A 23,492-nucleotide genomic window follows, 5' to 3' on the forward strand; every position below is an offset into this window, starting at 1 on the left:
ATTTACTCTAATTAATATGATTTATTTAAATAGGGATACATTTCATTCTGAAAATATTTCCAGATGCCTTTACCTGCTGGAGAATATGGCAGTTTTATGAATGGCAACCTTTTCCTCTTAAGCTGGCAGGAAGCCATCTAAATTCTTCAGTGCTTCTGGTCGAGGCTGTATTTAAAGGATTTATGCTGACGTACTATGATAGAACTGGGGGAAATGCAAGGAATCAGATTTACTCGGACTCTAATTCAAGTTAACTGCTTACGAGGTGTGTGCTATTGTGCAAATTATTTAACATCTCTGAGAGTAAATTTCTTTAATTGTAAAATGGATATGGATATGTAATTTTAAATGCATTTATAAATATAAAGTACTCCTCACATTAGTATTCACTTGCTCAATGAATGTTTAGTTTTGCTTCCTTTCCATGGCTTCTCAGTTTCTTTTTCTCATCTTTCACACTGGGAACAACAATAGTTACTTATAGAATTGACCATTCAGGGCGAGAATATATATCAAAAATGATTGGCATATAGTAGATGCTCAATAAATGTCAAATATCCCTGCCTTTTCTCATACATTTTTAAAAATGTAAATGGATTCCTATCTTAATTGGCTAAAGCATTTCTCTGATAAATTCTAAGGAAAAAATCCTACATATTTGAGTAATTACATTCTTGACTCGGTCAATTACCGCTCTCCACTTTTCATGGAAATACACAGTAGAACTTAAAGACAGAGCTGGAGGTAGATCATAAAGACATATACTGTATAATGCAACTAATCAAAATTTTAGGTGGAATGATCTATATGTATACCCTGAATGGCTTGATTAACATTGCCCTAATCTTATAAAAATAAAAACAGTGCTTTGAAATCATAAATAGCACAACGAAAAAACATTGCCTTATTTGTACTATGGGAAAAGTGATTTAGAAATAAAATTTTTATTCATTTGTCACATATATTTTTGTAACATTAGGCCCAAACCTTGGGGTGGGTAGTCTGGTTATATAGGAGCCCTCTTCTTGCTGAAAAGTAGTTTCCTATACGAAGTCTATTTTTATTTATACTGGAATGATGAATAATGCAGTGCGAAATTGCTTTTTGTCTGACTTAATACTAGCAAAGGAACTCCTCTCTAGAATAATATTCAATTAAAATTCACTGTGGCAGATGTGGGTTGTGGACCTGGTCAAAAGGCATAAATTCCCAACCCACCTTATGATTGTTTTAGTAGAAGTTTTCCAGACGTTACTTCAAATGATCTCAACCATGCATTGCAAGTAATGAGGAAGGCACAGTTTTATACCAGCTTCTTAACTCCTTGGCTGCTGCTGAACATGGTTTTATTTTCCATTTGGTGGGCCGGAACATCCTCTCGAATTAGAGAGAAGGCAGCCCTTCGCAGTTTCTAAAATCACAGTTCTGTTAGGAGTGAGTAATAATAGCACGGACTCTGATTTTTTATAGTCAATTTTATTTCTACTCCAAGGAAAAAATTCTTTTTTTATTACATTTGTAAGCAGAGGCAGCATAGCTCTTGGTAAAAGGTAAGATAGGAACAGTTCCAGCAAGGATAATTGAAATCTACACATTTAAATCTAATTCTTTTTTATTTTTTCCCCAAATAGGTTTTTAGCCCCTACTGTATGCAGAAGAGCATGTTCAATGCATATATGTTGAACTAAATATGTCAATGCCCATCATTCAGGTTGGTCCGCCAACATTGAATAGAATCTCCCAATTTTATGCAGTTACGCAATTCAACTAGTCACAGATAACTTTGATTTCCTTCTTGTCCTCTTACTGTTGCCCATAAAGTTTAGAGCCATCTTACAGAATATCTTCTCACCTGTGTCTAAGTTGGTTGAGTGTAGCCCCCTGCACCAAGAGGTCACCGGTTTGATTCCCAGTCAGGGCACATGCCCAGGTTGTGGGCTCAATCCCAAGGAGGGGGCGTGCAGGAAGCAGCCGATCAGTGTTTCTCTCTCATCGATGTTTCTTCCATCTCTCTCTCCCTATCCCTTCCTCTCTCTCTAAAATCAATAAAAACATATTCGAAAAAGAGAATATGTTCTCAATAGCTGAATATGTTCTATCTTATAAATGTACCATGATTTATTGATTGATGGACATGTAGTGTTTTTCAAAATTTTGATCCTAGTCTTATGGGTAAGATTATAGGGACCAAATTCCCATGGAGCTAAGGGAGTTGTGGACCCTTCAGGAAGGGAAGCCCTGAGCACCCCTTCGACATTGGGATGGGACTCCAAAGAGTTGAACCCTAGGAGTAAAAATGAATCCCACAGGTAAGCCCTCCAAAGGGACTGGTCACATACTCTTAATTCCTGCATTTGCATCGAGATGATCTAAGATTGCTAAAGTTCTTGGTGGAAGCAAAGATAAATCTCTGGAAAAGAGACCAACACACTTGACTTCACATTGTTTTTAGAAACAGTTTTACAAACACAAAGTCCCATCCACCAAAACCAACCAAACCAAATAACACACCTGAGGAGGCATGACCACTTGAAGAAAAACTCTTGGAAACAATAGAAAACTGACAGATCTACAGCAATCCCAGGAGGTCAGAGACCGCCTCGAAAAGCCCAAGGCAATAAAGGAAGAGCAATTTCCCCGGAGAATTAGAAACAATACTGTTTGCAATCTTTTGCTCTTACAAATAGAGAGCAGTGAATATACTCCTGCAACTGTGTTTGTAGAGGGACTAAGTAGACATGGCATTGGGTTGCATGATACATGCACACACAGCCAGTAATTCCAGATGGTCCTTCAGAATTATGGCACCCGTCTACACTCCTGTTGATGGGCCATGGGAGCGCTTGGACTCCCACAATCTCTACCAACACTTGTGTGAAAAGTCTTCTATATGCTGATTCCTTGTGGTGGTGTTTTTTTTATTAAAAATGTCTAATGTTGACATAATTGCAGGTGTGTCCCCTTTCCCACCCTTTGCCACCTTCACCGACCCCCACCTCCCCTTCCCTGGGCCTTCGCTAGACTCCTGTCTGTGTCCTTGGGGTGTGCATATGTGTTCTTTAGCTAATCCCTTCACCTTTTTTATCCAGTCACCCCCACCCTTGCGTCTTAATTTCTCCTGTGTAATGACTGTTTCTATATATTTTGTCTCCATTTTTAAATACATTATATTGTTCTTTATAAAAAAGACATACCAATTTCATATTATTGCTAGGCAGGATTCTCAATATATTACTTACATTTGAAAGATCTGTGAGTTTTCTTCAAGCATTAGGATTTTGCAGTTTTAAAAGCATTTTTATAAGATTATTTATATCAGGAGTCTCTCCTTTTTGTAAGAACTACTTTTAATTTTCCACAAGCTGCCTATCTAAATACAGCAAAGAAGTAGCTAAAAATTCAAAAGCAAACTAAGATAGTGATGAGGAGGGAGCAGGAAGTCAATGTAGGCACAGTGATCATTTCAGAAATATATTTACTCAATAAACATCTACTAAATTTATTATATGCTGGGCACAATAATAAGTGTTGACGATACAAAGATGAGTAAGGCAGTCACCTCCCTTAAAAAACACAGGTGCATGTAAAAACAAGTGTATTGCAAGTGGCACTGCAGAAACATTGACAGAGCGCAGAGGGCACAGCTTTCTTCTGCTCCATGACTCAGACTTTCCAGTGCTAATGTGATTATTATATTCATGACACATTTTCAGAGTCATATTAGGAAAGAAAGAAAGAAAAAAATAGAGCTGAATCCATTGATTGTTGGGTTCAGTCAACAAACATTTACTGAATGACTTGTTCTGTCACTGTGCCAAGTGTCAGGGATACTAAAGTGAGCAAATAGTGAGTGATAAACTTCAAAGGACAAAAAATTGTTGTCAGATTTTAGAAGTTCCAGGAGCAGTAGTTCACTGCGATTCATATAGCATAGTGACCCGGAATGGATAACATGTTACTTAGTCATCTATGTTGAAGGTCAGAGATCATTAATTTTAATTTTTGTGGCTTTGGTTATGTGATGCTAATTCTTTCTATTTTGCTAAGATGAACAAAGATGCATTAGAAAGATGTGTTTCCATAAGGCAGATGGCTCTGCTTGCGTGGATAGTGGCCTGACCCTTTTCAGAGTTTCCTCAGGCAGAGAGGGAATGAATAAGATCGGTGCTCTTTAGTCACCTTCCGCCACTATTCCAGGCAGAGGGACATCTTCCTTGTGAGGGGGCTGGGTGCATTCCAATTTAGTGGTAAGTGACAGCAGAGCAGAGGCCGGTTATGAAGTCAGTGAACAATCCTAAAAACTTGAGGTGATGTAGACTTAATCACTTTATTTCTAGGGCAATAATGGGTCCTTTGAATCCAAGAGATTCTAAGGAAAAGCATTTCTGGACCATTCTTTCTTTAAATCCACACAAGGAAATAATATTAGAAATGAGATTGCCTCTCATCGTTCATTTTACTCTTCCCTCTAAGTCAACTGGAATAATCCCATTCTTCTTACCACATTGACTGGTTCATTGGTAGCCCAAGAGGCCTGCATGGAGGAGGGGGATTGAGCTGGCCTTTGAACACAGAGCAGAATTTTGATAAGTGTTCTTCACTTTTGAAACAGGAATATGTCAGGTTTGTTCAGAAACTGTGAGCAAATGTTTTTAACTAAAGCAAAATGTCATATTGTCTTTTATTTCCCAGAGCTGCCTAGGTGATTAAACTCAATTCTTATATTCACTAAGCAATTTTTGAACAGTGCCTGGTATTGTACTTATGGAGTTCAAAGGAACTTGCCTTCAGGTTGAGAAACTCCCCTACAAAGATAAACACATTGACTTTAGAACTGAAAAGGCCTAAAACATAATCGGGCACAATCCATTCATATTAAAGTACAGACACTGAGGCCCACGTAGCTTAAGTGAATGAAAGCAGCAAAGCATGCAGGGAAAAGTACAAGCAGTAAGAGTCATTTAAACTCTCTTACTTTAATTTCCACTGGAAAAGTGGCAGTAATAGCACAAGAAGCTATTGTTGTGATTCAGGGAGATAGGATATGCAAAGCAACAGGCACAAAATAGATACCAAATGAATATTCCCTGTCATTTTCTTTCTCCCCCTCTCGATAATAACAGTAAATGTATGGCTGAATTAGGAATCACTCTACCTTAATTCCCAGGAGACCCTTCTCCTACACAGCGCAGGAGCCCATTGTTAGAAATCCAATGAGAACAGACCACAGAGGCCTCCAACTCTCTCCCAAATGGAGCAGGTATCATCACAGATTCTTTTATCTTGCCTTGTACATGTACCAAGCTCATTCTCTTCTCTAGACCTGTGAACACCTTGATTCCTAACCCCCATCCCTGTAGGAATATCTTTCTTCCTCTTTTCCACCTACCTCAATCCTCTCATTCACTCATTTATTCATTCATTCAGTCAGTCTGAATGGAGTCAGTCAGTTATTAAATATTTATTGAGCACTTACTATGTGGCAGACACTAGGACAGGGTTTAAGGCTACAGCAAAGCTCTGCCTTCAAGGGTCTAGCTGGGGCACAGTCTAGCTGGAGCCCAGATATGCTTGTCCCAAAGAAGTTAAGAAAAATGTTCCAGAGGTATGCGCTTGGTGTCTTGGGAACATGGGGAGAGGGAAGACTAGGTCTGCCTGAAAGGTCTCTGCCATTATTCTACCCCATTACACATCCATCAGGCTCTTCTCTGCTGCCTATTATATACTATCGCATATGGAGATAGCCACGCACAGTTGATCCCCAAGTGTATATACTGCTTCCTAATGTTACAGTGACACCAGGATATGGATAGGCATAAGGTATATCCAGCCAGAAAGGACCCAGGCAATCCAATCAAGCACCGTATGTCAAGGAGGTACCTGAGATTCATCTAGAAAAGTATATGCCCAGGTACAGAGGATGGATAATTCCTTCACAAACACACTTTACCAAGGGCCTACTGCAGTGTTTCTAAGTCTTGGGTGGACATCAGAGTCATCTGGGAGCATTTGCAAACTACAAATGCCTGGATCCTATCCTAGACTTAGGGAAGCAGCATAATAGGCATATGGGTTTTTAAGTGACATATGGTTGGTTCTAACAATTAATTAGCAGAAGCTGGAAAGCTCTGGTCTGTTTTGTGCCAGGCATTTGAAGAAAACAGAGAATAAAGACATGAATGAAACACAACCAGTCCTATTCCTGTCTTAGAAGACAGGTCTCTGTTCTAGAAACACTTATAGTCAGGTGGGAGAGACAGGCAAGCAAAGAGTCACGATCCCCAGATAAGATGTTTGATAGAGACAGGTACAAAGTGATGTTGGAACAACACAAAATCACCAAGTTCCACTTGAAATCTGGTCTCAAGCAGCACCGCACACAGCGATTCCTTTCAGCAGCCCTTGAATTGCTCTAAGTGGCGATGGATAATTTCATAAAAGTCTGGAACAGCTGCTAAGAGTCCTTTTTAAAGCTGAAAGTAAAACAAACAAGCATGAAGTTTTACAGAGCCGAGAATAAGCTCCAGAGAGAGTGAGAGCAGCGGAAATAGTTACTGGGATGGAGACGGAGATCACAATGTACCTTGTTTCAAACCCCACAAGCTTGTCACCTCACCCACTTGCAAGTCCTGTGGGCAGTCTGAGCTTCGCTGAGGGGGGTGGCGGGGAGACGCCAGGACGGGAGGGCTCAGAGCTATTTCAGTCTCAAGGCCGACATCCACGGAGACCTTGAGTTCCGTCATCGAAACTGTCTGGACTTTAGGCCCCTTATGCCAAATGCGGTTTCCAGAAAAAGGATCCGTCGCATATTTGGACGCCCATCAACCAAAAGTCGTCTCGTCACTTTTGTGCATGAGATCTTTTCATTGGTGAAGAGTGTATTATTGTGCTTAATTATGGGCTTTGAGGAGATGGCAGAGAGCAGCGGAAAAGCATCAGCTCGGAGTCAGAGTCCTGGGTCTGAATCATGGCTCTGCCCTCACCAGCTGCGGGGCACTGGCTGGTGGGCCTCAGTCTGCTTGTACGGTGACGGAGAATTACCTCGCAAGAGTTACCTATGTTGTAGGGCAGCTGTTAGGACTAGATTGTTAATGCATGTCAAGAATCCGGCATTATTCTTCTATTCAGATATTTCATAATCAGTAGTTAGTATTAATGGAGTGATCTTTATCACAGTAGCATTTGGCAAGTGAGATTTCATTTTTATTCCAGAAGTAGTATATATACAGTGGTATGTTTAAACACGAGTGTATATATATTTCCCTTTTCTTGTAAAAACTATTGTTTACATTAAATTTCTATTTCCCAGTGGAACTTGCCATGATTCAAAAATAGCTCCTTAAGCTCACCTTTCCTGGGAAGTTTTTAGAGGGTGCCTTACTGGTACCCTATGGAAGCTGAGTTTCATCAGCTTGAGGATTTGTTCTTTTTAAATACTTTTAGTTTATTTTGTAATCATCTATGCCATGATTAATTCTTTTGTTAAGGAAGGAGTGACACAGAAAATGGTTAAGATCGGAAGCCTTTGTCCCTACCGCTCAGCCACTCATTGCCTAGGACTTGACTCTATCTCAAGTACAGGGGTAATAGCAGCCCTGTGCACCTTACAAAGGTTTTTCTTGTTTTTCCCTGAAAAATAAGTCAGATAAGGTCATGAATTAAAAAGGGTGTTATAAATGAAACAAGATATGTAAATTCAGTTTATGACAATTTTTGCCATGGATCTTTTTGCAACATATGAGAAAGTTCTTTGTGCTATGACCAACTGCCCAATGCCATTGACTGGCTGGCATTCGATGCCTGGGAGTCACCTTGAGGTTACTGAGAGCCTCCCTCCACCACCGGATATCAGGAGATTGGGCAACTTTCTTGAGTAATTGTCTCCTCTGACTCATGTTCCTTGCAGCCCCCATAATGACCTGTGCACTACCCAGGGTGAGCAAGGAATTTCCTCTCTGGAGTTGTTTAAGGAAAAGCCCCAAACTTTTACCTTAGTCTTTTTTTATACCTCTTCCAATACTACCTACCTGAGTAGCCACAGAACAAATCTGTGCTGCTCTGGATTCAGGTTCGCTTTAAGGTATTTTGAGCGGATACTCTGGAAAAGGCACAGAATCTCCACTTCTCTAGTCAGATTATGCTCAAGGATACCCATGTGTCTTTAAAGGGTTACTGGAGATGGGAGAACATAGTTAATGTAGAGTGAATGCCAACAAGTGGGCAAGAGATACCTTGTAAGTGTAGGTGACTGTCTTTCTCTGTTTCTGGTTTCTCCTTTGTTTTATTTTTTTACTTTTTGCCCTTTCTTTTTCCTTACTTTCCCTTTACTGTACTCTTTTACATTAAATAGACTCACCATAGAATTCCCACACATAAGCCATTAGCTTCATTAGAAGTACTCAGAATGCAACGGTTGTAGACATGTGGTCCAGGTCTCAGATTCTCACCCCTTGCTGTGTATTGTAATAACCTGGAGAGCTAAAGGAAACTGATGCCTGAGTTAATATCTTGGGGACAGGCTCTGGGCCTGGTAATTTTTTAAAGTTTCCAAAATGATTCTAATGTGCATCCAGGTTACACTGGTTGAAAATACTTGGAAAGCAAAGATATGACCAAGCTCTTCTAAAAATAAAATGAAAAAAGTTATGGCTCAAAGAGCTGCAATCACATGGTTTGGCCATACTTGCTTGCTTTTTACCATTTAAATAACAAGTGTTTTTTGAGAACCACAGAAAGAGGGGTTGGTGATGCCCAGGCAGATCTAGGTGAACTTCAAAGATAAGGTGAATGACAATGAAACAATATTAGAGCTAATATTGTTTGGGAACGTACTCTGAGCCATGAGCTACACTAAACACTTTTACATACATTACATCATCTAGTTTACTCAACAACTCTATGAGGCATTCTTCTTCTTCCCAGATTACAAGTGAAGACACAGAGGCATCACATGACTGCTTAAAGAGCTCAAGATCTGACCACTAGTTCGAAGTGGAGCCAAGAGATTTGAACACAAGCAGCTGGAATGCAGTCTTCCTTTTGATCGTCATATGATACCTTCTCGCTGCATTAACAGATAAGATGAAAATACGGAAACTTTCTGGAGCATTGGTTCTCAGTGTTGGCTGCGTACTAGAATCATTGTGAGAGCTTTGTAAAAAGTTCTTTGCTCATATCACACCTTAGACCAATTTAATCCACATAGCTCAAGAATGGGACCCAGACATTAATATTTTTTAAAGGTGAATCCAACGTGCAGACAAAATTGAAAACTACTGGATTAGAACAAAGAAAACACTATAGGTAAGAGTTATCGGGGAAACTTTTATAGGTAATATGCTCCCTGAACTTGGCATGAGATAGAATAATGCCCTCCCCCCACCAAAGGTGTTCATATCCTATTTTCTGGGACCTCAGAATATGTTGTCTAATGTAACAAAGGGGAAGCAGGTGTTCAGATGGAATTAAGGTTGTTAATCAATTGATATTAAAATGGGGAATTAGCTTGGATTATCCAGTGGACCCAGTGTAGTCACATGGGTCCTTGGCAGTGGGAGAAGGAGCCTGAAGGAAGAGAAACAGAAAGATGGCAGCCTGAAAGGACTTGGCCCAATGTTGTTGGCTTTGAAAATGGAGAAGGCGCTTAAGGAATGCAGGGGACTTCTAGAAGCTGGAAAAGACGTGGAGATAAGTTCTACCCCAGAGAGTCCTGAATGAACACAGCTCTTGCCGACACCTTGATTTTAGCCCATTGAGACTCATTTTGGACTTCTGTCCTCCAGAACTATAAGAAAATAAATTTGTATTGTTTAAACCACTGTTTATGGTGATCTGTTTCAGCAGCAATAGAAAGTTAATATAGTGCCTTAAAAAGGAAAGGTCTGGAGGAATGTGTGGTAAAAGTGAAAAATACCCATTTAAACTGCAGATTAGATTTTCTGTGTATAATCATCTACATACTGAGTACCTTACATCTCTGCCCTATGCAATGCTTCTACCATATTGGCATCTGTAGCTTGAAGTTGAGCCAGGATTCAAACCCAAGCCTTCTGGACTCTGGATGCAGTGCTCATTCCAGTTACCATCCTGAGTGCTTTTCCTCAAGCCCATTTCGAGTTCTGGTGGTTTTTCTATTCTCCCTTGAGCAAAAGGCAAAAAACATGATGTCTCAGAGGACTTTATGGTAGCGTGAAAAAGGATTCTCATACAAGCTGCTTAGAGGAACAATTACTGCTAATTACTTGGCTGTTTAAAGAAGATTGGTCTGATAGTTGCATGATGCAAGAAGAATTGAAGTAAATGAAGCGGGGGCAGGCAGCTCAGTCAAGAAGTTGGACCAACGACTTAGCCTCCTGCGGGTTTGAATTCTGAAGGGCAGTGTTAATGGTGGTTGTGGAAGTGAAGAAGAGAGGGTGGATCCAGCAAACCTGGAGAAGAAAATCAGCCCAGTGGACATTATCCTACTTGAGAGTGGCAAAGGAAAGGCAAAGGTAGAGTCAAAGATAACTCCAGGTTTTCGGGTGTGGCTAGCTTAAATGGTGGTTGGTGGTGCGCCTGACACAATTGAGGATGCTAAAAACGGGGAACAAATTTGGGGAGTGGGAGGGATAGAGTGGTGGGCTGTAATAAATAACTTGATTGGTCTTGGTCCCTATGAGGGACACTCTAAATCCTTGGACTATCCCAAGTGATAAAGAATATCTTTTTTATGCTAACAGAATGACTCATGGTAGCCCTCTAGATAGTTTTAGCATGGGGGTTGGTCAAAGGAAAGACCAACAGTGTTGCCCAAAGTGTTGGGAGTTTGAGCTATCTTAACTTCTTGCATTGAAGAGGACTGGAAATTGAGTTCAATCAGTCATGCTCATGTAATGAAACCCCAATATAAACTCTGAATTGTGGAGCCTCCTGGTTGGTAAACACATTATTGATCTACTGGGAGGGTGATGCATCTGACTCCATGTGGAAAGGGCATGGAAGCTCCGTGTCCAGGACCCACCCACATCTTGCCCCTAAGAGTGTCCTTTATAATAAACAGTAATCATAAGTATAGCACTTTCCTGAGTTCTAAGAATCATTCTAGCAAATTATCAAACCTGAGGATGTTGTGAGAACCCCTTTTTTGTAGCCAGTCTGTCAGAGTATGTGTGGCCTGGGGACCCCTGAAACATGTGGCTGACAGCTGGCCTCTGATGAGGGCAGTTTGTGGAGGGAAGACTTTGCCTTTACTTTGCAAGGTCTGTGCTAACTCTGGCTAGTTAGTGTGAGAATTGAATTTCTGTTCATCCGCTTGGGTGGAAACGCAATAGATGGACACTAACATGACAGATATCTGCGGGCAAAACTCAGAGTTTTCCCTCAACACTAGGTCAAAAAGAAAATGCAGAGAACCTTAAATACAACTTTCAAATGCCGAGTTCTTAATTCTGAATTAACTGCCCACTGACTTCCCCAGTGTCTGTGGGCCAGTGTGGTCGAATGAAATATCAGGGGTTTTAAAGACAAAATGGAGCTCAAATTCTCTCTCTGTCACTTACTTGCTGTGAAACCCTGGGCATGTAACCTGTTCTCTCTGGCCCATAGCCCCTTATCTTTAATATGGGAATATTATAGGGCAATTCATAGAGCTGTTAAGAGAATGAACATTAAAAGGGTAAGATCCTGGCACATGACAGATGCTCGGTGAATGTTATTTTCTGCTGTTCTTTAAGATTATTTCCAGTTGGAATGGTTCTTTCTGAGAGATTTTCTTTTATCCCGATTCATCTAAAGGAAGTCAGAGTGATGGATACAACTTCGCTGAACACTCCACAAACTCTGACTTGGGAATAGGCTGATTCAACCCCTCCAATGTTAGAAAGTTTTGTTTTAAAGAGGGTCTGACTGTAATGGAAATTTCATGATCTCTAGCATGTGATGGGAGAGCATTCCTACCATGCCTGCAGCTGCTCGGTGCCCCATTGGTCATGAGCCATCCAGGCAATAGGTGCCCTGTGTCCAGACCCTGCCTAGCACCATTGTCACGGGCACACAGTGCGCTTCCCAGCAGGCCTGGGGCCCAGAATGGAAGCCAGGCCTGCGGATACCTCCTCATTTCTTTCATCATCTTCTCCTGACTTGCCTCTCTTCCATTCTGTGGGAAAGTAGTCTCTGCTCTGAACCAAATAACCAGCAGCGTTTTCTGAAGGAATGGCCCCTTATCATTTTCCTCAAAACAGTCACACAAATGGCTGAGAACATCTCTGTGAATTTCTCCCTTGTGAAAGAAAAGTGTAAAGAAACAGCATTTTCCTATGCCAAGTACTGCGAGAGAAACATGGAGTATCCAGAGAAGCTCCTGAGGTTTGCTCTGTTGATTATGCAGACAGGCAGGCTGAGCCCAAAGCAATCACAGTATTTAGGAGAAGAAACAGGACTGAAAATGAGCTGTGTCTCACTCCAAAGCCTTTGCTAAAGGCTTACTGACCCATGTGGGCCCGCTTCAGAGAAAGACAGCTACTCGTTTCTAGGTAGAAACTGCTCTTATTGTCTTTTTATTCCCAGAGTCCATCAAATGTTATTTTTTTCTAGAAACTTTATTATGCTATTAAAAATGTGGTTTAGTCAACAAAGCCAATTTTAAATAATTAGGAAAAAATACATAGTACCAGTTACACCCAAGTGCAAGTCTGCTGGCTTTAATTTATATTTATATACCCAGTCTCTACCTCATGATTTGGGTTTAAACAGAAATTTATTGTGGAGGCTTCAGCAGAGCTTGCTTCCTTTGCCATCTCCTCTCAGTAGTCATATCCTGGATGCTCTCCTTGCCACTAGTGCTTAATAGAAGAGTACATCTTGTCACCAACCAAAGCAGATCCTTGAGAGTGGCATGGTCTCCTGCTGGAGGGAAAAATTTGATCCAGACTCAACAAAAAGCAGATGTAATTTTCCATACAAAACCATTACTCTTGGCTGGTGGATTTCTGTTTTTCAGAATTGTGACTTTTTCTGTCTTGACTCCTGCTGTTACCCTATTTCAGAAGTGATGTTTGGCAGCTCCAGCTTAAATCCAAATGTGTAATCAGGATAGATCATTGTAGGATGTATAACTTGGGATATCTGGGACTAGATCAGGCAAACATTGCACCCAGTCCAAGCAGTAGATAACAAGAGACCCCAACAAAAGAATGGGAGGTGTCAGGGGCAGTCAGCTAGTGCTAGGGCTGTTAAGATTTAGTAATATAGTGATGAGATAAGTTGGTCAGGGAGATTCAGCTAATTGGGTCTTGGGGATTTAATGAGATAATGTCTATAATGGTCCCAAGTGTAGGGCTATGCCCCTAGCAAGTTCTCAATAAAGGGCATTTACTATGAAAACCAGGGTCAATGTACAAGCAATGGCAAATCTGAAGGTAAATTAGTAACTTCATGGCTTTTGGCTTTATGGAACATTGTTTTCCCAGAACATAAATGGGTCCAGAATCTGGGGCTAACAGGAAAACATTTAGTAAATGATAATGGTTATTATTATTGCTGTTGCTGTTATTACCATTAGTATTAGCATCAAGGGAGACAGTTAAGCAGCCAGGTGATCATTGCAATGATAGATGTGTGCACAGCATGATTAAGTCACCCAAAGAGGGAAAGCTAGTTGTTCCTCATCTTCATCAAGAGAAACACGGTTACCCAGGAGTCTTAGTAAGACAGGAGCTCTGAGTTCTTCTACCAGCTGTGCAGTTTAATTTCTCCCAGCCTCATTTGGATCCTCAAGGATTAGATACAGTATTTCTCAGAACTGCCCAGTAAGAATTCTAGCACCTTTTTCATGATCCATGATATCAAAAGCTTTCTGAAGGGTGCAGGAATGTGCATTTTGAACAAACATCCCAAGTGATGCTTATAACACACACTCAGAACAGCGTATAATTCCAAGTAGGAGTTTCTATTAAAGAAACCATTTCTGCCTAGTCTCAGTTTCAGTGTGAGACCTGGAATTGGGTTGTATTGGCTCTGTCAGTATGAGTGTGTGTAGTGGGGGAATCACTATAGCAATACAATTATTTTTAAAATGCTTAAATCCGAGGTCATCACTCTTCAGGGTGATTTAGGAATTGCTGGGCCAAGGCAGGAGGGATGAGCAGATGACCTCATGTTGTCTCTCAGAGACCTACGATTCCACAAGAATGACACAGGTTTTATGCATGATCTGTCCAGTTTACCTCCTCTTGTCTGAAGTCAGTGAGTCATGAAAAACCAAAATTGCTATAGAAATGTCAGTTTGGAAGATGTCTTTGTTTTAGTTAGACGAATATTTGTGGAAGTATGACTTAAGCTTTTGTGTCTCAAAAGATGAGGTGGATTTCCCTGGGAAAAGACTCAAAAAGGCCCAAGGAAATGAGAGATATATTTTGTATTAAATACTTGGAAAAAGACAGGGATCCTGACCCATTAGTCATAACCAAAAGCCCAGTGATGGTCCTCCTCCTGTGGTGACTCTTCTGGAAAGACTAATGGCTCTTTAATGTGACCTTTCCTTTCCCATCTAGGCTCCCACCTCAGTCTGAGTTGTCTGTTTACCTCATGGCTGAACCATTTTAATAGTCAATTCTCCTGGGGTAATTGTCTCTAGCCTCTAATCCATTCTCTACTTTCCTGCCAGAATAATCTCTTGAAATGTTGTTTTGCAAACACCAATACCTCTCTTCAAACCTCAATGGCTCCTATTGTGTTTCTAGGTAAATAGAAAATTAAAGAGTCTCAGGTGGTAAAGACCTCACAGTCGTCACAGTGAGCTCCCCAAATCCAAACATCTCTGTCTGGTGTTCAGGGATGTCTTATTTACTCCACATATTAGTCAGGACTCTTGTTTAGGAATGACAGAAACTGGCTTGGATGATAAAGGGAAGTGAGCGGTTCACAAAACAAAATAACGGGAAGTAAGGATGTGGCTGGAGCTGGGGGCTGGAACATCATCAGGGTTCCTTGCCTGTCTCTTCCTCCAGGTTCTCTCTGCTAGATTCCTTTCTCTGTGGCCTCCTGTAGCTTTAGGTTTACACTTTTATAGCTTTCCATTGGATAGAAAAACAATTCTAAGTAATTCCAAATGCACAGATCCTCAGAAAGGTGTCTTATTGAACAACTTGGAACAGCGATGGTGAAGGACTGGGGTGAGCAGAAAGAGAGGCTATGGGGTGTGGTGGGAGAAAGCAGTTCCCTAAAAGAAGGAGCTGCTTACCAGACTAAAACGAAGAGTTCTGGGTAGACAAAGCAATCAGCCTTTCTACTGCAACCACAGTGTGTTGGTAATAAATTTCTATGGGTTTATTTTATATTACTTTTTGGATTTTTATATAAACTGCATGAGACTAGACAATGTTTTCTTAACATGTTATGCACGTTTTAGCCCCTACGGCTTTTCCAATGCAAGTCCTTATGTCTAAAATATCCCATCTATTTCCCTCTGTATCTATAAGACCCAGCTAAACTTACTGTGATATGACATTTGATGACTGTGCCGTGTTTATACAGTTCAGTTGGCACTAAGTATATACTATCTAGTATTAGCAATTACTCTTTCGTGTGTGTATCCTGTCCCCCCAACTAGATTATAACCATTTTCAGAACAGATGTATTTAAACTCGGTTACAGAGATTATCGTTGCAGGCTATGATTACCCTTAAATCCCTGTTTCATGGTTTCCTAGACTTGAGGAGCGAGAAATCTGGAAAACGTTAGCAAGAAAGTCAAAGAATTATAGTTGTATTCAATATCAACAATCATAATTACACTAATTATAGCCAATGTTATAAACCTTGATCAAGGGAAGAGAGTAGTAAAAGTTTATCCCTCACATTGAGTTTGGGCATCAGTTTAGGGAACATGTGCAAAAATGCTGAGTGTTTGGAAAGGAGCTACTTCCAGGGTTATCAACCTCTGCACTGGTAAGAGAGTGCAGAATTCTCTGTTCTCAGCACGTTCCCTTTCTCTCACACTCAGCTCTACGCCTTAACATAAACACTGCTGTGTTTGACAGGAACAGTTTCACAAATAGCAAATGAAAACACCCTAAAGTTATGCTCCTGAGAGTAGCAATGGTTTGCCACCACATCTCTTGCTTAGAACTGGGTAGAAAGTGATTTGAATTCAGTACTCTGGGCACTCAAAAGTATTTTTTCACTGAATTAACAAATTAGATTTTCAAAATGTAAATAAAATACTGAAGGTGATCTATTGAATAAGGGGCTTACTGGAGCCTGGCTGGTGTTGCTCAGTGGTTTAGTGTTGACCCATGAATCTGGAGGTCACAGTTTAATTCCCGGTCAGGGTACAGGTCCAGATTGTGGGCTCGATCCCCAGGAGGGGACATGCAGGAGGCAGCCGATCGATGACTCTCTCTCATCATGGATGTTTCTCTCTCTCTCTCCCTCTCCCTGCCTCTCTCTGAAACCAATAAAAAATATGTTTTTTTAAAAAGATGCTTAATGGAATAGGTAGAATAGAAAAACATGGTTACATAAATAAAGACTTCATTGAATATTTTTCATGACGGCTCTAGAATAAGGATTTCAAAATTGCTTTAGTCCATAATACTGACTCATCAGAAATACTTTACAACTTATGTAGGCTTCTGGATGGACAAGAGGATACAGTGAGTCTGGACTCACGTGGATTGTTTTAACTCCCACTGAATCTTTCACAGTGTCTTTAAAAAATACAGGAGGGTAGTGCCAAGTTCTATAACTTGCAACCAAAATAACTTACATAGTTGGAGTCTCAATGCTAGTGTCAGCAGTTAAACTGGTGGTTTGAACCATTTGTATGCTAAGCTTGACTTTAAAAGTTCTCCAGTTTTAATGTAATAATAAATGCTTTGGAACTTGTTACAAATGCAGGTTTCTGCCCTTCTCACCAAAGTTTGTCAATATCTTGGCCCAGAAATCTGCATTTTTAACAATTCCCAGGTGGTCCTGGTGATATAAGAACAGAGAAAATTATAAAAACTCAGAACCATTAATATCCCATTCAAATAAAAACAAGAGGAAAAGCAGTGAAAAATAATTTGAAAACTTTAATGATGTTGTTTATATAGCAAAAAAACATAAAATCTCTTAAATAAGGTACATTCAATTTCTCAGCGCATCTAATATTCAGATAATTTATATTTCAAACACTTTCCAACATTAAACAATTGACTAAATAATGTATTCTCTATAAAATGATATCATAGCTTATATAGGTAAAATTATATTACAAAAACACCCCACACAGGAAGAGTGGCAGGACCTCTTCGGAAATGCTACAAACTTTCCATTAAAAAATATATTTTATCTCTTTCATTTGTCATAATAAACAGAATATATAAAAATTTTTCTTTCTAAAATTAAGTCCACACGATTTCCCTTTAGGACAATAATATGTACAAACCTTATATCTGAATGAATATAAATAGCAAATACTGTAATAGTGTTACAGATATATTAGTACTTTTACAGGGAAGAAATGGCTTTTTCATAAAAGCCTCTAGACAGCTGCGATCTCAAAGCTCCTGAAGTTAGACATTCCCATATTTAGCGAGGCCCCACGCAGCCTAGTTTCTCATTTCCAGTTGAATTACTTCAAGCAGTAATAAGGGGGGAAAACATAGTCAGTAGATACTGGACCAGATCTGCCAGCTGGATAAACTATTTGGGGCTTATTGAGCTTTGGGGGGAGAAGTTGGCTCTTTCTCCATAGCATAGTTTTGCTTTCGTGTGCCTGGGGCCGAGTGGAGTCCTGGGCAGGGAGAAAGAAGCCACTGTCCCCCCTCAAGTGCCTGAGAACCTGAGAAACAGTTTACTCGTCCGTCCGACCTGGTCCACGGGAGGAAACGGCCCAGCGACCGCCTCCGGTTACAAGCAGCTTATCTTTGCCGACTGGACGTGGTTCCCCAGCATTTCTACGAACAGCTTCTGATAGAGCCGGTACATGGCGAAGCCGTGCAGGAAGCGGACGGTCTTCCTCAGCCTCTGCGCGGCTGCCTGCGGAAAGCGGGGCGCCTTCAGGCGCTTCAGCGCGTGCACCAGGCCCTGGAGGGTGTCCTGGTCGCCGTTCTGCACCCGCCACAGGCTCAGCAGCTTCGGGACCTGCTCGCCCGACGCGCACGCCTTCGCCGTCCGCTCGATGTCTTCTGGCGCCACCTTCTTCCCCGGCAAGCTCTCCATCAGGCTGCGCAGCTGCTGCGAGGTGAGGTTCGCGCGCCCCAGGTGCCGCCGCACGCTGCGCTCGCACAGCTCGATGTCTGCGGGCCAAGCGGAGAGGTCAGCCGCGCGTCCAGCAATGCCGCGCGCGTCTTGCCAACGCCGCGTGCATCCTGCCCGTGCCACGCGCGTCCTGCAATGCCACGCGCATCCTGAAATGCCGCGCGCATCCTGCCCGTGCCACACGCGTCCTGCAATGCCACGCGCATCCTGCCAACGCCGCGCGCATCCTGCCCGTGCCACGCGCGTCCTGCAATGCCACGCGCATCCTGAAATGCCGCGCGCATCCTGCCCGTGCCACACGCGTCCTGCAATGCCACGCGCATCCTGCCAGTGCCGCGCGCATCCTGCCCGTGCCACACGCGTCCTGCAATGCCACGCGCATCCTGCCAGTGCCGCGCGCATCCTGCCAACGCCGCGCGCATCCTGCCCGTGCCACGCGCGTCCTGCAATGCCGCGCGCATCCTGAAATGCCGCGCGCGTCCTGCCAGTGCCACGCGCGTCCTGCCAGTGCCACCGGCTGCCCGGGGGCGGGGGTTCTGCAGTTCACAGCCCCGAGGACAAACTTTCCCTTATTCATTCATTCATTCATTCATTCATTCATTCATTTTGGCGGGGGGGGGGGGCTTAAGCGATGCTAGTTAATAGCTGAGAACTGAGCTATTACTGTGTTAGGATAAGATAATGTGCTGTGCGTTCTAGGCCGCCAACAAAGCATCGTGAGCAGCTCTAATTTTGAAAAGCACGCGTAGAAAATGACAGACACATCATTCTCAGTTTGAAAAAAAAGTCTGGGAAATTCAAACCCTAGTATTTCAGAGAAATAGAAAGGATTTAAGTTAGTTATTTTGCTATAAAAACTCTCATTAGTGCCTGGCCGGGCATGGCTCAGCAGTTGAGCATCGACCTAGGATCCAGGAGATCGGGGTTCGATTCCCGGTCAGGGCACATGCCCGGGTTGCGGGCTCCATCCCCAATGACTCTCTCATCATTGGTGTTTCTGTCTCTCTCTCCCTCTGCTGCCCTCTCTCTGAAATCAATAAAGGTATATAAAAATTTTTTTTTTTAAACTCTCATGAGTTGATATCTGGCGTGTGGGCTATTTTCAAAGAGCTCGCTGCTTCCGATGGTCTTAATAAATGGCACGGGAGGATCACCACCAACCACAGAAAAAAATCTAAAAACACAATGGTATGAGGCCGAGGAAGGCAGTGAGACACACGGCCTGGGGAACATTTCCGTAATGAGCTAGGACATAAACATAAGAGGGAGTAACTAATGTTTCTAATAATGACATGAGTCATTTGGTATCTGAGCCCTAAGGCAAGTTCAGTTCATCTTTCTGGGCTGAAATGTCCTCATTTATAAAACAGGGATTTGGTCCCTTCCCATGCTAACAGTCTCTGATTCTCTGCTTCCCTTTCTTTTTGCTTCAGGGCTAATTATACATTCAAAGAATACATTTTGTTTGCTGAAAAGAGAAGAAAAGTTTACTTTTGCACAAGTGAAAGCATTCAGCTGTCAAAAATGTTAGTCTGCTAACGTCTGTTGCCTCAGTTTCAACTGTGAGGCTTTCAGGGTAGTGCCAGGGCTCCTCAGTAGTTTTGGGAGGCTCTCCAGGGAGAATTACCAAATAAATTCAGTAGGGAAGAGGCAGGGGCATTTCTCACTGCCACTGTCTGCCTTAGGAAAAGCCTCCCTCATTTTCTAGTGACATACCCTTCCATTGCTAATTGAATTCAGAACTCTTCCCCCTGTATAACCTAAAGCTTATGGTACACACTGTATGAAATTTATTTTCCCTTTGGATTCTATCATCATCATCATCATCACCACACTCACTTTCTAAAAGACATTCTTTAGAAAACTCTTAAAACCTGGTTTTAACTAGCCCTTTTCTCCAAGAAACTCAATCACTTTACAGACCTTATCTCATTAATCCTTACAACATATGCTATTAAAATGGTAATTTTAAAATAGGCTATGTTTCGAGGATTAATGAGAGGCTATCTGAAGACACTGGGAGGCTCCCTAGAGAGAATTACCAAATAAATACAACAGAGCTTCTTGGTGGAAATGCAAGGTAAGATTCAAGGTGGTTAAAGAATTTCTAGGAAGGTCAGAGAGGATGCTAATAAAACTGCTGAGGGATTTAAAGGCAGATTTCCTGAGGCCTAGCCCTACCCTTGAAATGCCTCGTGGCTTCTTTATACACTAACAAGAAAGAGGGATGGAACATGTGGAGGAAATGAGAATAAAACCCTGCATGACTGCTCTAGGATCAGCGTGTACACCGACACTTCGTGAAGACTTTTTCAGTCCAACAACAATTCCGAAAGGAAAACATCATGCACACAACTAAACCCATGACTAGAACCCGACGGCATCTTTGATTTCTGATTGACTTGTTGATTTCCGGTTATCATACCTTGGATGATCTTCTTGACCGTATCCTGGCCTTTGTTTTGGTGTTTCCATAACTTCAGCAGCTGGAAAGCCTGCTCTTGGGAGCTGTGTCGTCTTTCTATCCTCTCTACACTCTCCGCGTTTACTCTGGTGCCAGGCAAATTGTCTACCAGGACACTGAGCCAGTTAGGGGTGACTTTGGTAGGAACAGCAAACCGGAAGAATGCCTCCTCACACAGGGTGACATCTAAAGGAAGGTGGGAAACCAAGATTTACTCAACAGTTGGATTCCTGGAAGTCTATTGGGCAATATCCAAATTTTAAAACCTAACACAATTGACTTTTCGAAGATACAGTATGCTAAGATGCAAAATTTGAGTCAAATCAACCTTCTGTTGACTGGTCTTAGTGGTAGATTGCCAATCCAACTGGGCTTATGTCCTTTCTAATGTTATTTTAGAGCATTTTGGGGGAGAAAGTTTAATAAATGTTTAATAAGAACATAATATTGCTATAAATAAATTACAGCACAAATTCTATGACCTAATGTAAATATTAACATTCTGTTAAAGGTGTACTAGTGCCCACAAGATACTTCAAGATCAGTACCAAAACAAATATAACCATTGCTTTGAAAGGAGCTTGAAAGTAACCTAGAATAGCGTATTATTTTCTGTACATACACAAACACATAGTTTACCTTTGGGAATAAGAATATATATAGCCCGGCCAGACGTGGCTCAGCAGTTGAGCATCAGCCTAGGATCCAGGAGATCGCGGTTCGATTCCCGGTCAGGGCACATGCCCGGGTTGTGGGCTGGATCCCCAGTAGGGGGCGTGCAGGAGGCAGCCAATCAATGACTCTCATCATTGATGTTTCTATCTCTCCCCCTCTCCCTTCCTCTCTCTGAAGTCAATAAAGATATATTTTATATATATATAAATATATAAGCATATATTAAATTAGAAAATAGTCACACACACACAAATGTCATTTAGGAAAGAGGTGCAATGGCCTGCATGTCTGGGTAGGGTCACTGTATCCCAGGGATTAAGAGCTTGTCTTTGGGTGCATCAGGCCTGGGATTGAATCCTGGCTCTGCCATTCATGCCCTATATTGAACTTGAGCAACCTTAACAGTGTTTTTGAAAAGATTAAAGTCCATATAGCAAAGAACCTGGCAGACAGTAAGTGCTCAATAAATGACAAAAATAAAATTTCAAATGTATTAAAGAGAATGTTAAAGTTAGAAGTCATTCCTCTTACTACCCCTTCCCTGATTCCATTTTTTAGATAAGAAAGCAGAAATGCTAAATGACTTGTCTAAGATTTCAATTACAGTGAAAAAATGTTGGGATTGGATGCAACCTTAAATCTCCCAATCCACATTTCTACGCTTCATATACTTCTGTGTCATACAGATAGATGCTTGGGGAGAGTCAAGCTGGTTCATGACATGTTTGGCTAAATGCTAAAAGACAGATTATCCGTGGTGTAATGAATCCTTGGTAGAAGATGTGAGATTAGTCTAGTGGTAAGAGTGACAGGGTGAGGACACCATCTGAATAGTGTCATCTCCGACATGGGATGCCTTCAGGCAATTTGAGTTTGGAGCTAGTGACCCTTCTTGAATAAAAAGTTTAGGACAAGAGGAACTTGGAACTTTCATGTAATAGACACTTAATACTATAGGTAACAAAGCCAGTTTTCCATTTCTGATTTGTCATCAATTTATCAAGAAAGGGAAAATATGAGCTTGACTAAAAAGGTGGCCAGAGGGTGTTGTATTCAACTTAGAGGTGGCACGAAGGCTGATGTTCTGATTGATAATTACCTATTCCACATCTGTGCACCGATTCACTGTTTCCAGAACATATGTTGTCATGTGTTGCATTTCCTTTCTGAGTCAGGAGGAGACCAAAGGCACTGCAGTTGGTATGTTTTCTGCAGGGTGCTTTCGAGGATGTCTCATTCGAGAAGAACCCATCTGGACATCTTTTGCAAACCGTATTTCGCTCTGGGGTTCCTACAGAAAATACCAAACCATTTAGCACCTTCTTAAATACTTTCACAGCAGACATCCTCTCAACAAAGTTGTAGAAGCCTTTTCGCTTAGTTTTAACTGCTGTGTTGCTATGTTTTTACTATTAATGTTGCACCAAACTTCAGGTGTTCTCATTTTTCATTTCATTACACAGAACAAAACTACAGTTAGCCCTGTGGGCGGTCTCCCCTCCTAGTAATACAAACACAAGTTTGTTTTTCTGTTACCTACAAAACACGTCCAAAATATGAGAGGGAAGGAAAGAAGGGAGGGTGTTCATTAGTCCTGTGTGAGCTACAACATCAGTGGGTCTTGTTGTCCACACATTCTTTACACAATTATCCTGGAAAAGCATCAAGATAGCTGTTGTAGAACTGCTGTGTTCCTTCTCTGAAATCAGTACCCATCTAATGCTATGCCATTAAATTCCAGTCAGTCCCTCCCGAAGTTCTTTCTCTCCTGAATCATCATTGTGAAGCAACTCATAAGTATACTAACCTTGAGAAGTAAAAATTTACAGTGTTATAATAAACTTTTGAAGGTGGCAATAAAGTTGGCCACTGACTCAAAAGCATAAGCCTGCAGTTAAGCTATACAGTAAATGGAAGATGACCTACCGTTTGCTTAAACTGTTGAGTTTTAAGAGTCTGGTCGTTAAAATTTCAGGGAAGGGCGACTGCAAGGGCATTTTATTTCATGGTGGAAAAATACTTGACAAATTTGGAGAAATCACTGGTAGGCACACTTGAACCAGTCGACAACTAAAGATGCTATTAAAACTAAATACCTTCAAACCCCTGCCTCTATGATCATGGATAAATCA

General features: G+C 41.5%; 2 protein-coding genes across 3 annotated transcripts in view; one reads left to right on the top strand and one right to left on the bottom strand.

Moving 5' to 3' along the window:
• Positions 1-23,492, top strand: part of COLEC10 (collectin subfamily member 10) — a 296,071-nt gene that overhangs the window by 142,382 nt on the left and 130,197 nt on the right. The gene's annotated exons all lie outside the window — the stretch shown is intronic.
• Positions 17,032-23,492, bottom strand: part of TNFRSF11B (TNF receptor superfamily member 11b) — a 28,477-nt gene continuing 22,016 nt past the window's right edge. Inside the window, exons 3-5 of the mRNA XM_081117390.1 lie at positions 22,460-22,651; positions 20,647-20,871; positions 17,032-18,259 (exon numbers count right to left, since the gene is read on the bottom strand). Of these exons, the coding sequence (XP_080973516.1) occupies positions 17,871-18,259; positions 20,647-20,871; positions 22,460-22,651 (806 nt within the window). The 3' untranslated portion in view covers positions 17,032-17,870. The remainder of the gene's footprint in view (positions 18,260-20,646; positions 20,872-22,459; positions 22,652-23,492) is intronic.

Source organism: Miniopterus schreibersii (assembly GCF_964146895.1).
Source record: "Miniopterus schreibersii genome assembly, chromosome: 17".
Taxonomy (NCBI): Eukaryota; Metazoa; Chordata; class Mammalia; order Chiroptera; family Miniopteridae; genus Miniopterus; species Miniopterus schreibersii.